Source organism: Odocoileus virginianus, chromosome 1, assembly GCF_023699985.2.
Source record: "Odocoileus virginianus isolate 20LAN1187 ecotype Illinois chromosome 1, Ovbor_1.2, whole genome shotgun sequence".
NCBI classification, from domain to species: domain Eukaryota; kingdom Metazoa; phylum Chordata; class Mammalia; order Artiodactyla; family Cervidae; genus Odocoileus; species Odocoileus virginianus.
In genome coordinates, this window is record NC_069674.1 from 18,874,442 (window position 1) to 18,890,133 (window position 15,692).

Here is a 15,692-nt window from a genome sequence, read left to right on the forward strand (position 1 = left end):
TTCCTGTAACACAGTGTATTAAATATACTTTTCTATTAAAAAAGCATTATGAAAAATAAAATAAAAAAGCATTATCATAAAACATGTTATATGGCTACAAAGGAAAGAAAAATACAAGTTTTTCAGACTATGCCTTTAATTTGGCATTCAGAATAATACCCCTGGGGAAAAACCAGCACTGTGGAAGGAATGTTGAACTGTTGAATTCCTGATAATGCTGACCATTTTCTAGATAAAATTTCAAGAGACTGACCACGTTTGTTTTTTTAAAAAAGTTTTTTTTTTTTTTAAACTAGTGAGCATGGCACCAGGCAAAGAAGTTTACAGAAAAGAAGTCCATATATAAAGAAAGAAATAGCAAAATATCTTCTGGTCATAATTTAGAAGGAAACTATAAAAAGGAGACAGTTTTCCCCAATTTGTCTCTTCCTCAGAAGAGTATAAGCATAGGCTCTCAGTTCCGTGATATCCTTAGCAGGCCTCGGATGCGTCTGACGAGAGCTTGTATGAAACTATAGCGAGATCGCACTTTTGAATACAATCCTTCAATGTCCAGAAGTTTCTTCTGTAGTGATTCTCCAAAAGCACTGATAGCGTCAGCCTGAAGCTGGAAGTAACACGGGTGACATTTCATGATTAAGTAGTCTCAAATATTTCTTTTATTCTTTGTCTTCCTATTTAAAATACCTTTGAATTTTTGTAATGTGGTCCTTTCTCAGATGCCAAATTAACTCAACATTCACATTTTCCACCCTGAAGTTTACTGGTATGATAGTAACATTTTTCCTTCTTGTATAAGTACATACAGTTTTAAATTTGCTCTAAATTGCAGTAACTGTTGATATATGGAGTTTCCAGACTATAAAGCATATTAATTACTGAACTCTTACTACTTTCTAGGCACTACCCTGGCGTCTCACACATGAAGGCCTCATTTAATTCTGACAAAACACTTCGAGGTTGAATTATCACTTCCATTTCTAAGCTGAGGAAATGGAGGCTCAGAGGCTAAGTAATTTGCTTTGAGTCACATAGCTATTAGGTTGCTATCCCAGAATTCAAATCAGGTCTTTGCATGCAACTGTGAAAACTATCATCTTACTCACATACCAGGCTTTCCCTTTATACTTGCAAAAAAAGAACAAGAGTATGAGAATAGAACGTTACCTGGTCTATATCATGCTGGCTCACTGTAGTTAACCCACTTCTAAAATCCAGATTGCTTTCCGAAGCAAAGGAATCTAGAGATAAAAGACACAGTCAAACTAGGTTTGCAGGTGTGTCTCCTCCACAGAAGAGAAGAACCCAATGACAATTAACCACAGCGTCTGTGACCAGGCATGGGTCACAGCTGAGGACTCTCTCTTAGCTTTCAGTAAATGGAAGCCCCTAGGAAGCATTTTGATGTTCCAGGCCAGGGTTCTCAAGCTTTCCTTCTGTTTCCTGCCACTTAAGGGATCCAATACATGCTCATCAGTCACAAAAGATCCCTTTAGCAATGAGCAGTGTGGCCAAGGCTGACCCATTTCCACTCCTCTGGACCAGAGGACTCTGGACCTGCATCAGCCATTAACTGCAAAAAGCTGAGAAGCAGCTGAAGACAGCCTCTAAGATGCTCTTGTGCTCCACACAATCTCCTAGGGACAGAAGGGAAATACAAAAACTAGCTATGCCTAGTAACTTAGTTACCTAGTCCATGCTTTGTAACCACAACAGTCAAAAGTCGGTTAAATGTAACTAGGTTTTAAGGTGCTAAAATCTGCAGGCATCCTTGGTTCATTGATTTTCAGAATAAAGTTTACCTTGTAGCCTTCTGCTTTTAAATAAGGACCTGGAAGCAAATAAGGAATCCTGAGAATCGGTGGGTGTGCAGTGTAACAAGTAGTACTCCAGATGGCGCCAGAGAATAAACAGGCAGGTCTCTATGATGACTACAGGGGAGAGGTCAGATTCAAGGAAAACAATCTAATCACAATTCTACAAACCAGTTTCTGAGACTGCACCATTCAGTGATATACCCACAGCTTCAGTCTAACAAGCTGGTTGTACGGTCTCCAGAAAGCAGCACGCTGTGCTGAGAGGAAGGAGGTCAGACGCTGGGGCGCAGTGCTCACAGAGCCTTCAGTGTCCTTACCTCCTGTCTGGACACAAAGTATCTGCAAATATTATGAGGATTACTAGTTACCCTAAAGAGTAAGAAAAATTTTCCATTAGAAATATGTCAGGCATTTACCTAGGAAAAAAATAATGGTAATTATGCCCCTTTCCATTTGGTTCTGATACCCAAATAATGTGAGAATAAGAGTTCCTACATTTGAAGATTCCCTTAGAGGTCACCCTTCAAGCACCCTGCAGTCTCGATGACTGCATTAAGGATACAAGAACAAAGGGAAAGCAGTTTAGCTCGATTGTTGATCAGCTTCACCAAACGCCGTCTTGCTAGAACATATTTCTGGGCAGTGGAGATTTTATCAACACCAGCAGGCATCACTGACTGACATAACTTAAAAAAAAAAAAAAAACCACAGCATTAAGAATGACATATATTGTAACAAAAATTTAATGAAAATCTACTATAAGCAGTCATTTGTGATAAGTACTGTGAAAAACATTCAAGTGAATTTAAACATCCTTGCAGACAAGAGTTTAGCATCTAGTTAGGAAGCTATTAATTTAAAAAACAAGAGCCAAAGCAGCAGTTGAATTCATAAATGAATGTTCATCTGTGGCTTTTTGAAAAAGTCCAATCCCTCAAATACACGTTTCCAATCTGTTGATGGGCCAACCAACCCTGAATTTCCTGTCAAATTAAAACAAAACAAAACAGTGAATTTTCAGTGGAGAATATCTGTAACAGCCATCAGGTATCTTCTGAAGAAAACACAAATGAGACTTGTAGAGCGTAACAAATGTACGATCATAAACCAGAAATTCCCCTGGCCCCTCCCCCATATGGCATACCTGCACGCATATCGGGTCGATTTAACCTGCAGACCCTGGGTGCAGCAGGCGTGCTGCGGTGGGGCTGGGGAAGTGCCACGTGCTCTGGTGTGACAATGCAGCTCCTCCTGCGAGTGCCAGCATCACCCGTGAGCCACATGCCAAGGGGAAGGGCTGCTGGGTGTACACCACTCAACTTCAGGGATCACCTGAGCCCACTCAGTAATGCCTGCCCCCACCTGTACTTGCTGGCTGTGTGGCTTTGGGTAAACTATACCCTCCTTCAGTGCCTCAGTTTCCACATCTCAGAAAGAGGAGGAGCAACAGCATCCGCCTCATGTATTCAGGTGGCACCTGGAGCTCAGGGCTGGGCACATCATGACTCTCAGTACATGCTCCCTAGAGTTACCAAAAGGATGCCAAGAGGGAGTGGAGTGGGCTCTGACTAGTCTTGAGGGTGACATGCTATAATTCAGAAGCCTGGTGTGAACCAGGAATGGCAGAATGGTTCAACAACCAGGCCACCATACAGGACGCCAGGAGGCTTCAGCACTGGCCACGGGACGTTTTACAATTCAGCTGTGCCAAATGGAAAGGAAGGCGGGCTGCTTAGGGAGCAAGCCCAGTAACCCAGCCTCTTCAGTTACAGAAAGTGTCGGGGAATGGTTCTGAGTCATTGAGAGAAGGTGGTCAAGTCTGACAGGTCATCCCATTTGTCTGAGAAATTCACTTAACAGATACTGAAGGTGTTGGAGGGACAGAGACATCTTACCTAAGGAAATCACTTCTAACTGAAAAAGCAACTGCATTAGAAACCTAAGTTTCTCAGCACAGATGTTTACAGTATAAATTACCAAATTCTTTATTCAAAGGCCAGTTGCTTTTCTATTGAAAAAAGCAGGTGGTTTTCTTGAACAGGTACAACTTTTGGTCACTCAGTCAAGTTTCCACACTTATGAAGTGTGGTACTTAGGTGAGGGACTCTTCTTCAAGCCACCACAGAAGAGTCACTGGAGTTCCTTTTGTCTCACTGCATGCATCATCTTTACTTACCAGCCTGACACTGGTCCCCTGCCTTATCAGGAAAATCAGTGGCTTCTCAGAAGTCTCCATTGCCCATTATAAGATTCATACCTCTTTTATCTCATCTGGGGGAAGCTGCTCGACGTTCTGTAGCTTGTTGACACTCCGTCGATGACTGTCATAATAACTGAAGAAATCATTAGCGCTCTGTCTCAGCAGGTAGACGATAATGCCCAAACCAGGCAGGTGCCAGTATGGAACCACTGGAGCTTGGGTATCTAAGGAGTTGATTAAAAAAAAAAAAAAACCAATGCTTTACCTACAGCCATTTTATATGAATTTCAAATGACCTGTTTTTTTTTTAAAAAAGGAAAGCCCAGGAATTTAAAGGCATGTAAACTATTATTAAAAACAATCCAGGACTACTTTTAAACACCACTAACAGTTCAAGCGACTGAACTGAACTGAACTGAACAGTTCAAAGGCGTGGTTAGGAGCTACTGTAATGAGGTAGGTACATAAGGATAGAGCCTTGAGATAATAAGTAAGTCTGGCTGATGGACACTGAGAAAGCTTATCCTTCACTGGGTGAAGACCTCTTTGAGAACTCAATGGAAGCTATAAGCCTATACACCCATCTCTCTACCACCCACCACCCCATATGCACAGATATAGCTTACAGTTTCCTGACCCCCAGGTAAATAAGTCCTGCCTCACCCTATGGCTTTACTTATATGGATTCATTTCCAATCTGCATCTTTCTGGTTGCTGAATTGCCAACTCAAAATCATTCTTCCAAACAGACAAGTAGAATACTAACACACAGCTAAAAAACAGATAACAGAATTTTTAAAGCTTAAGTCTTCCACCACAATAGTTCCATTTGGCTAACAAAAAAAAAATGATCTGCCTTTTACGAGACCACTTTCTGATGAAGGTAGAAAGGAACAATGTGATGCTAGAAAAGCTGTATGTAAACGCAAGTAAAACTAGAGAGCAGCAACGTCATTATTCTAGGCATGGTTTGTCTGGTGCAAATAAAGCAATTTCCTCTTGCAACGAAGGGATTTCTTTGAGAAACACCTTAGTAATTTCAAGTTTAGTTTGAAGACAAACTTTGTTTAATGGCCCCAACTGCCATGAATACTGAGGGAGAGAGATCTACACTTGCTTCCATCACTGCCATCTCCCTGAACTTTGCTCCAAAGTCGGATCTCACAGACCTTCACATGGAGGGGAAAAGAAGAGTCCTTTGGCAATGGATTTTGCCTAGACTCATCTGATTTGCCAGGTCTCCTTTACCAGTCTTCAGTGAGGGTGTGACAATCTTTATGACACAGGTCATCACAGAAAGCCTTCTCTTAAGTGAAATTAGGTATGCCGGTCCCTGGATAACATTTGTGAGACCTCAACTTGGTAGGAAGTGAAGTGAAGTGAAGTCAAGTCAAGTCAAGTCAAGTCAAGTCGCTCAGTTGTGTCTGACTCTTTGCGACCCCATGGACTGTAGCCTACCAGGATTCTCAGTCCATGGGATTTTCCAGGCAAGAATACTGGAGTGGGTTGCCATTTCCTTCTCCACAACTTGGTAGGAAACTAGCCACAAATACGATGGTCTAATGCTGAGAGTAATTCAGATTTCTTCAGGAATTCTTATACAATAATTTGCTACAGTCTAGAAAATATTCAGAGGCACTGGACTTAGACATCCGATGAGGATGGCTCACGAGATATTTAATTACAGAAATAGATTCTGCGGGAAAGAGAATGAGGTCAAGGAAATAGAAGTGCTACAGCAAGGTGTCCCTTGATCACAAGGAACAGTAAATATACTAGAGGATAACAACAATATAAGAGCAATAATAAAAATAATAATAGCTAACACTGATGTTGTGCTGTCAGGCACTGTTCTAAAGCACTTTATACTTATTAACACATTGAATCCTTACAATAATTCACTAGAGGAGACCTTGTTATTACTTCTACTTTATAGACAAAGAAACTGAGTCACAAAGAGCTAAGTCATTTTTCTTAAGTCACCTGTAGAACTGGGATTCATATCCAGGCAGTTCATCATCAGACTGTGCTCTTAACTCTAGGTTAACCACTAAGTTAAACTGTCTCTCTGTAACTATTCTAGAACCTACTAAATACCTACCCATTTATATGTCTAGAATTGGCAGGAAAGAATATGCTTATTAGTCCTTAAAAAAGTCTGAAGAAAAATAAATCCAAATTTATGTGATCAGTTGATTTCTGACAACATGTATGAAAGTAATCAAACCAAAAGATAAATCTTTTCAGCAAATGATACTAGACCTGGACACAGGCTCATCACTAGTCATCAAGGAAATGCAAATTAAAACCATAATGAAATATCACAACACACCCACTAGAACAGCTGAAACTTAAAAAGACTGACAAACCAAGCACTGGCAAGGATGTGGATCAACTAGAACTCTTTACATGGCTGGTAGAAATACAAAATGATTTTCACTTTGTAAAACAGAAGAGCAGTTATCTTACTTAGTTAAACATATCACACAAGCCAGCAATTGCATTCCTAGGCATCTAATCAAGGGGTATGAAAACATACATCCACATTAAGATCTATACCCAAACATTCATAGCAGCATTATTCACAATAGCTAAACATCTGGAAATAACCCAAATGTCTATCAACTAGTGGATAGATAAATTCATATGGAATACTAGCCAGAAATAAAAAGAACGAAACAGTGATACATACACATAAGTGGATTTCAAAAACAGTGAGCTAAATGAAAGATGTCAAAACACAAAGAAGACATGTTGTATGATTCTATTTATACGAAATTCTGGAAAAAGCAAAATAATAGACACCGTGACCAAAGGGTCAAAGGAAACAATCAAATGCAAAGGACAAGAAGAAACTTCAAAGGATGAGGCAATTATTCTATATTTTGGCTGTGGCAGTAGTTCCACATTGCATAAAATTACAAAAATTACCTAAGATAAGTGAATTTGGTTGTATTTAAATAATACTTCAATAAAATTCTCTTAATCCCACTACCTAGGACATTTATAACAGAGTAAGACAAACCCCAAAATGATTCTCAGAAATCTCAAATAGAATGTTTCTTGAAATCACCAGTTCATCACAATCCAAGATCCAAAAGGGCTTTTGGCCTTTGAGTGTCCCATGGAAAACGGCTTTAACCAATCCATAATCCAGCCTTAGATTCCTAATCTTCCCTACTGGGTCATTAGGAAATCACAGGCTACATGAGCCTACTAAGTATCTAAATTTTACTGTGCTATGGTATGGAAATTTGGAGTTATCATACAAAATCCAGTTGAGATATTAAAAATTCAGTTTAACATGACTTAACATATAAACGGTCCGCAATATTTTCATACTTCTCACCTAGCCAGCTGAGTCTCCAACCCCAGACTCTATGGGGTCTCACACACTATATAAAACTATACTGTCCCCATATGGCTCTTCAGATTTATTCTCAGAAAATCTTAAATTTCTCTATTCTTTCAAGATCTCCAGCTGTATCCAGAGGTCTGACAACAGTACCTCCTTATCACTTCTTCTTAAAGAAGTTGTTTTTAAAATTCCCCATTCATTATCTGTTTAAAAAAAAAAAAAGTTGCACCTTACTGGAGCCAACTAGAGCTTCTCATAATCCTAGCAACTTAATTCCTCAAATACAGAAAGAAAGAAGCAGCTCACCTTGTCGGGGCCCATCTCTGTTAATGGTTTCTGAAAGGCTGGGGGTGAAGAGACACACAGCATGCTGGAAGGTAGGGGAACTCTGTAACATGAGTGACTGGCAATATTCCATGACATTGGCACAAATCTACAAAGTGAGAAGAGCAGTGACAAAAATATTAGCTCCCCAAACGCCCCATCTCATGGAAATCCAGATGCAAGAACAGTTAGGTCAATCTGTAAAATTACAACAAAGTCACAAATCAATTTTAAAATTATCCACATGTATTACTTTTCTCAAATATTTCCAGAAACATAAAAACCTTGAAGAATAGTTACATAACTGCCACTCCTCTTACCTGCTGCATAGCCAGTTCGATCTCATCTTTCCTGCTCACTCTATCTCCCTCCACATTATCATCTTGAAATTTAAACTGACGCAGTCTGTCGGAGCCACCAAAGCGACTTAGTAGTCCTAAGCACTGGCGCTAAGGAAATAAAAGACAAAAAATGAACAAAAGTTCACATCTAGCTGGCTATGTTTAAAGTTAGTAACCTCTCTTTCTTGAAGGAGATAAAGAAAAACTCAGCTCAGTGGAGAGTGAAATCCTCTTTAATGTGTTTGATTTCTGATTTCCAACTGAGTCAACTATAAGTTATTAATATTAAAATTCATCTTTTTGCAAATGTATTTACTTGGCAGACAACTCATTAAAAGAATATTAATTTTTTTAGCAGTTAACACCCACTGAAGTCTCAGTGTTGGCCCCAAATTTTTTGTATCACACCAAATAATTCCTTAGTAGATACCCATTAAATAAACACCGATCTATAAACAGTGAGAAGAAAATGAGACAGTGGACAAAAGCAGATCTGTGATCATTGTGTCTACCAAGGCTCAAATTTAAAGGCGCTGACTCCTGTGGCTTCTTCTGGGGATGTCATCAAGGAGTGGGGAACATAGAAGTGACTTGGCAGATAAAATGCAAAGGTCATTTGTTTGACATGTTGGTACTTTTCACCTGAAAATACAATTGTTCCTATGGTTCTCAGAGGGAAAGGACAACCTCTGCAAAATTGGCAATATGTCCAAAATCAGAAATGTGGGTTCCAATTGCAGGCACATGACTTTTTGCTATTTGTCCTGGGACTAGTTACTTAACTTCTTCAAGCCTCTGTGTTCACATTTCTAGAGTGATAATAGCAATTCTCACCTTGTAAAATTTTGTTTGGACTACCTGAGACACTGAATTATATTTAAAGTGCTTAGTACAGTGTTCTGCATGCAGAATGTGCTCAGTCGCTCAGTTGTGTCTGATTCTTATGACCCCATGGACTGTAGCCCACTAGGATTCCCCCGTCCATGGGATTCTCCAGGCAAGAATACTGGAGTGGGTTGCCATTTCCTTGTCCACTGCACGTAGTAAGTGCACAATAAAAATGTGTTTGAAACACTGGTATTACATACATATACACCTATATACACATACATACCTACATATTATATAACATCTACTTTAAACTCATGTTAATTTAGAGTAAGTTTGGATAATGCAAAACAGACTAAGGAGATTATAATATAAACTTATTTTGTCAAAACAGCTGTATCTATTTTTAAAACTTACAACTGGCTGTTTGCTACACTGACAGATAAACAGATGCAGCAACACGTTTCCAGAGGCCACCTTATAAAAGATGCATCAAAAATATTTTTTCCTCCCCACCAATTAAAAAAGTTAGAAGACTGAGGGGAAAAAAAAATCCAGAGTATTTTGGCCTGGTTACAGAGAACACAAGCCCTTCTGGAGTGCTATCTGACAATGGCTCAAAATGCTCTACTTACATACCCTGGGTCCCAGAGATAACAGTAATATCATATAAAAATGTATGAACTAAAGAGCTGATGGCAGCATTTTTCTTTTGGAAACTTGAAAAACAGTTCATGAAAAGAGGATTGGTTATGACAATTACTGTACAAAAACAATGGAATATAAATTCTACTATATAAATATAATTCCTCTGCCCGCAAAGTGAAGATGTCTAGATCAAAGCAGGTCAGGAGGCTCCCAGAAGGACTGTGATAAAATACTGAATTGATAAGCTATCTACTATGTTTGAATATATTGAAAGGAGATCACACAACTGGAGGAGAGTTTGAGAATAAATCAGAAGTACAAAAACCAAGCAAATTAAAAAAAAGCAACAATTATTTACTCTAGGGAAAACATATGTTTAGAAAAGTAACATATGGTCCATCCATGGCTTATTTATAAATGACTTTACACAGTAATAATAATATAATACTAAATGTTAATCTAATCAAAATTATGATATGATTTGTTGAGTTGGGGGTGGGGGCGTGTTATAAGAGACACACATATCATATGATGGAAGAACAGGAGTAAAGAGATCTAAATTCTTACCCTCTTTGATGGAAGGTTGACAGATGATTCTTAAAATTGGAAACTCAAGTAGTAGCAACATAAGCAAATCATTTAGAGGTATGAAAGACTCAATTAAAACCATTGCTGGGTTTACGCAAATTAAGGGAGCCGTATAAGGAGGATCAGAGAGGATTGTTGTACTTTATTATAAGTTTTACTACTGCTCTTTAAAGATTTAAGAGTCAAAAAACATTTTTAATTTAAAAAATAAAAAAGAAGTAGAGAATCAGCTACCTGGAATCTTCCAATATGTCCCTGTAGCTCCATTAGTGATCCTTCATTTACATCAACATCAAGTTCACTTAGTATACCTATAAAATTTACAATGTTTTTAAATGTAGTTTTGTAATTGACAAAATATAGACATTAAAAAACTAGGAAGAGTAGTTTCACTCTTTCACATTCTTTAATGCATGAACAGACACAGACTGCCATGAAGGAGGTTTGAGAAATACCTTACAACTTTACAAATTGTTAAGTGTACCACCCACCACACATTCAGTCATATGCAAACTAAATCTAGACTGGATCAGTGATTCAAAAGTGCATTTTAAAAAGTCTTTTGAGAAAAATATATTTTTTATTTATAAATATAAAACAAAATTTTCTAAACTCCACAGTAAATTACTTTCTCATGAAACAGTTCAGAATATAAAACACTAAGAATGAAATGCATTCCTTTTTTCTTTTAACTCTTCTATGCATCATTTGATTTTTTTTTTTTCCTTTTCCCTTAAGCAAAGTATAATTTACACATACACAAAAAAGCTTCCATTCAATTTTTCAGTTTGGGCCCACTACAAAATCCCTAAATTAAGCTGATCAACCTTTGTAGTACCATGGATTTCCTTTATTTCTATTGAGCCCTCCAAGTAAAGCCATGGGTCGTTATTCCCATTGGTTTATTTCTTTGTTCCATTACTGCAGCCATACTGAGAACCCAGGTGACCCTGTCCTAGCCACCCTAACTTTCCATGTGTTTTCACCATCCTTTTAATCCATTTCTTACTTCCAAGCATATGCTCCATAGCACATAACCCAGAGCCTTATCCTTTGTTCCTCCTAATGACAAGCTCTCCTCTTTTTAGATTCCCCAGCCCATCACAAACCTACAGAAGACACGCGCATCCCCTGGCAGGTGCTGTCATGCTACCTCACCTGCACTCCACTGCTCCACTAGATCCAATCCCTTCCCATCCTCCACCTCCACTTGGGGTCTGCTCCCAAATCACTTTATTTAATTACTTTCTAAAATTACTCTGCCATAGAGGATTTTCCCTTACTCTTTGAAAATGTGTTCAGGTCTTCCTTGTATGCCAAAACAAAGCAAAATCAAGCAAAAACCTCATTAATATCAAATTCTTGAAATATTTTTTCTACATTTGCTGCTTCTGATTCTTATGCCATCCTTTTCCATTTTAACCTCTTGAGAGTCAGAGTTTGCACTTAACACTATCATGGAACTTTGGCTTTTTCCTGCTTCTCCTTAACTTTTCTTATCTCTTCAACATGCCTTGCTGTTCCCCAGTTCTTTCATTCCTCCTGCTGCCTCTATTTAAAGACAAGCAATTTTAAGATTTTTTTTTTTTTTACTGCATCATGCAGTATGCAGAACTTCCCCAACCGGGGATCGAACCCGTGTCCCTGTAGTGGAAATACAGTCTTAACCACTGGACCACTGGGGAAGTCCAATTTTCAGATTCTTAAGGCTTCTGCTATAAGGCACCTCAATACTATGGACTGTATGTATCACCCCTCAACTCTAAAACACTTTACAGAATATCCATGGGTCACAGATAAAAAAAATTAACCTCCTGATAAGTAGTTGAGAAGGTACAACATATCTGATACTAGCATTTTAAACAAAAACATAGGATGAAATTGTAGGATAATACAAAACCATATATGTAATCAAGGGCTGAACTGGGAGTAGGGTTAACAGGAGCATAAATTCTTTTCAAAAATGATTTCAAAAAACTAGGAGGTACTTGGCATTATCTTTTAAAATTATTTTAAAGAGTATATACCAAGCCTACCAGCTCAAATATACAAAAATGTATCTGTAAACACACACATACAAAGTTATTAAATGCCACACTATTTGAAAATTTTTTAAAAAGATTGGAAACAGTCAACATGTCACAGAAGTCTGGATAAATACCTCAGAACCGGAAAACTATGCTGCCAATTAAGGAGTGAGGTGGGAACTACTATCATATGCTGATGAAAAAAGATCTCTAAGACATAATGGGCAGACGGGGCGAGTTATAGAGCAGTGTGTATAGTATGATTTCATTTTGTAGGGAGGAAAAAATTTTTACACCACATACAGAAAAACTGCCAGAAAAATAAAGTATAAATTGATAATTGGTTCCTTTCAGGAAGCAGGGGTTGCTATGTCAGAGTGCTTTTACTCTATTTTATTTGTTTGAATTTATCATGAGCATGTTAAAATACACTGAGCTTTTCTGAATGTAATTTTAATATAGTGACAGGGTCAAATGCCACTATCAGCAAAATTCAGAATGTTTCAAGTATTTTTAAAAAGTAATGAAAGGTGAATTCATCAAAAAAATCACCTTGCCAGAGGATCTGATAAAAGGCTCATGGCTTCTGGATTAAGATGGCAGAATGAAGTAGTATCATAGAATGTCCCTTCTACAATCAACCTACGAATAAATGAAATTCACCAAAAAAAAAGGAAAGGAGCCACTTTATACCACAAACACTGAAGAAAGGTGGTGGTTAAGGGAAAAAAAAAAAGATGGAAAAAATTCCAGGGGAGTGGGTAGCATGATTCATCTCATGACCCTCATCCCAGTCCTCAGAAGCAGTACAGAGGAAAGAGGATAAGCCAACAAACTCTTGCAATTCGCAAAGAAGCATATTAAAGTGACGAAGTAAACTAAGTAATCAGGAGAAATTCAAGTAAAAACCATTAGGAAGAGAACCACTATACAGCACTGTGGGACCACAGTAAAGGCAAGAAGGTTGGACTGTCTTGGCATCATTCAAGGCCACTGGAATGAACTGGGGAAATGACCATAATAAGCTCACAGGACTGAGACATGACAAGGTGAGGTGGAGTTAACCCTGGGATCTCCTCAGAATGAGCGCAGGCTCTGAGTACTTTAATAAACACTGCACTCAGCCCTGCCAAGCTCTCCTGCTCCCAACACAAAGGGCTCAGGCACCGAGGAATGTCCAGAGAGGAAAAATTCCTGGGGGCGTTGGGGCAGAATCAGGGGTTGGCCTCAGACTTCTCCACAGCAATGTAAAAATGAAGGTAGAACAGCTGAGTAGTTAAGTGCACAGGCTCAGAAGTCATGATTCCTGGAAAGTGCTACAGTATTATTCGTGTGACTTGGGACAAGCTAACCTCTCTGTGCCTCAGTTTCCTCACCTGTAAAAGGTGGATAATAATGGTTCTAACTCTCAAGACTGTTGTGATGATTAAATCAATTAACATGCTAAGCGTCTAAAACAGTACCCAGCATATAAATGCTTAAAAATATGAGTTACTATCATTAATTTTAGGCCATGCTGTCATTCAAGAATAAGGCAATCTTCAGGTGCTCATAAACATTAGAGAATTCAGGGAATGTTATATATTTTTTCTCAGGAGAGAGAACCTCAACACAAATTAAAAATTCCAAGGGATAAATCAAAGGAAAGAACTCAGAAATGGTGAAGTTGTAAGAGGGAAAAAAAAAAAACTGGTGCATTTCTATGAATCCAAGTAAATACACAAGTAAAACTAAACAGCTGAAGGTATTATGGTTCCAGAACTGAATGAAAATGATATTTACTTCACAAAGTAAAAATATAAGTAAACATAACATGAGGGTGGAAGATGTGTAAAATAACTCATCTTTCACATTGAGTTAGTTGGTTCTGTCTAAAATTTATGTTAGTAAAACAAATTTTTTTAATGACCAAAATACCTTACTAATTTATCATAATATTTTCTTAATCATAGTGATCTTTTAAGAACTAATATCTCTTGTAAGAACTAACATCTCTTATACACCTGTATTAAATAAAGAAAAGTCTGTCTAGAATTCATCAATGTCTTCAGTTTCTCTTTAACTAGTTTTTCATCTATAAAGTTTACGTAAAATTAAATAGCTGCTTTCTAAAACTGCATGCAAAAGGTATCCCATTTTCATATATTATCTCTATATGTCTGTTTCTTTCCACCATGCCCCCTCACTCACCAATACATACATACACATAGGACACTGGTTAAAAAGCTACTTACCAAATGTGAGCATTTGGTAATTTCTAGATAGTGGGATTTGAGTGTTAATTATTTTAACTTTCTGAATTTTTTATACTGACCATAAATCATTTTAATAAACATACGACTTCAAAAAGGGTAGTTAACTTTGTTAACTTTGTTAACTTTGTCCACTCTCAAATAATTCATATACAGCTGCAAAGTAATAATAACCTCATTCGACTAAGTGTATGTCTATAAAGCCGTTGTTTAAAAATTCAACATAATCAACTCACCAGGAAGTGCTGCTTTACTTATAATTCCCGTCAGCAGAGCCAGTTCCTGCAAAGATCCTGCACTAATGTCCTGACAGCGCAGAATTGCTTGTATGGTATCTGAATGAGAAATGAGAAACTGCAACACCTACCAAGGAAAGAGAGGGGGAAAGGAAGAAACAGAGGGGGAAGAGCAGAAAAGTATATTATAAATTTATATCCATCGGTTTAATAACACTGAAGCAAATAATTTAATTAATGAAGAATATTAGATAAACAGTTATCCTTTGCATTTACATAATTTATTTCTTCAAGAAGCCAACATTCATAAGAAAGCTCAAGATAAGGATTATTTCAAAGTGTAGCAATTTAATACACTTAAGAGCTATTGCAGAAGAGTATAAAATAACTTCGAACAACTGCATGAAAACTATTATCTGACCTGTATTTTATCTGACCCAAAATTTTTATTTTGAAATTTTTGTCTAACTAGAACTAGAACATGAATTTTAAATGAGTGTGTATAAAAAATGACTTTCTGAATTCAAGCTAGCTCTATGAAAGTTTGAATAGTGTGACTCAGGGACAATCACAGAAAGGCTGCTGTCTAATTCTCCTTTAGATATGGTGAAAATAAAGGAGATACAAACCTTGACCTCCAAACTCTGCCCTTCCAGCTTAGCATTTTACAGTGTCCCATCACAGAGGACTCTGCTCTTTTTCACATCCAAACATCTTCTCAACTAGATTACAGATGGCTCGAAGGCAGGGACTACACCACAACAGGCTGAACATTTGAATCTCTCAGGAATTGTGCCCCTTTATTTTTTCAATAGATTCCTGGCCTCAGCCCATCATTGTTGGACATGCAACTCAGTAATCTGTATTTTTTAAAGAAGTTATTCAGGTAATACCGCTATGCTCAGGATAAGTCTGGTCTTATTTAATGTCCCACTTCCACTAAAAAATCTTAATCTCAATAAAGTAGAAGACAGAGTCTTTGTGTGCTAAAGAACTCACTCAAAGGCCGCGTATGAAACGGACAGAATGTCACCAAGACCAATGCAGTCAGTATAAAATCAGGTGCCACACTA

The 15,692-nt window shown here is 37.8% G+C and overlaps 1 protein-coding gene across 1 annotated transcript in view; it reads right to left on the reverse strand.

Annotated features, from left to right (window-relative positions):
* Positions 1 to 118: 118 nt before the first annotated feature.
* Positions 119 to 15,692, reverse strand: part of NUP205 (nucleoporin 205) — an 83,396-nt gene continuing 67,822 nt past the window's right edge. Inside the window, exons 35-43 of the mRNA XM_070465338.1 lie at positions 14,620 to 14,746; positions 10,339 to 10,415; positions 8,020 to 8,148; positions 7,682 to 7,808; positions 4,075 to 4,241; positions 2,380 to 2,503; positions 1,803 to 1,931; positions 1,168 to 1,241; positions 119 to 607 (exon numbers count right to left, since the gene is read on the reverse strand). Of these exons, the coding sequence (XP_070321439.1) occupies positions 455 to 607; positions 1,168 to 1,241; positions 1,803 to 1,931; positions 2,380 to 2,503; positions 4,075 to 4,241; positions 7,682 to 7,808; positions 8,020 to 8,148; positions 10,339 to 10,415; positions 14,620 to 14,746 (1,107 nt within the window). The 3' untranslated portion in view covers positions 119 to 454. The remainder of the gene's footprint in view (positions 608 to 1,167; positions 1,242 to 1,802; positions 1,932 to 2,379; positions 2,504 to 4,074; positions 4,242 to 7,681; positions 7,809 to 8,019; positions 8,149 to 10,338; positions 10,416 to 14,619; positions 14,747 to 15,692) is intronic.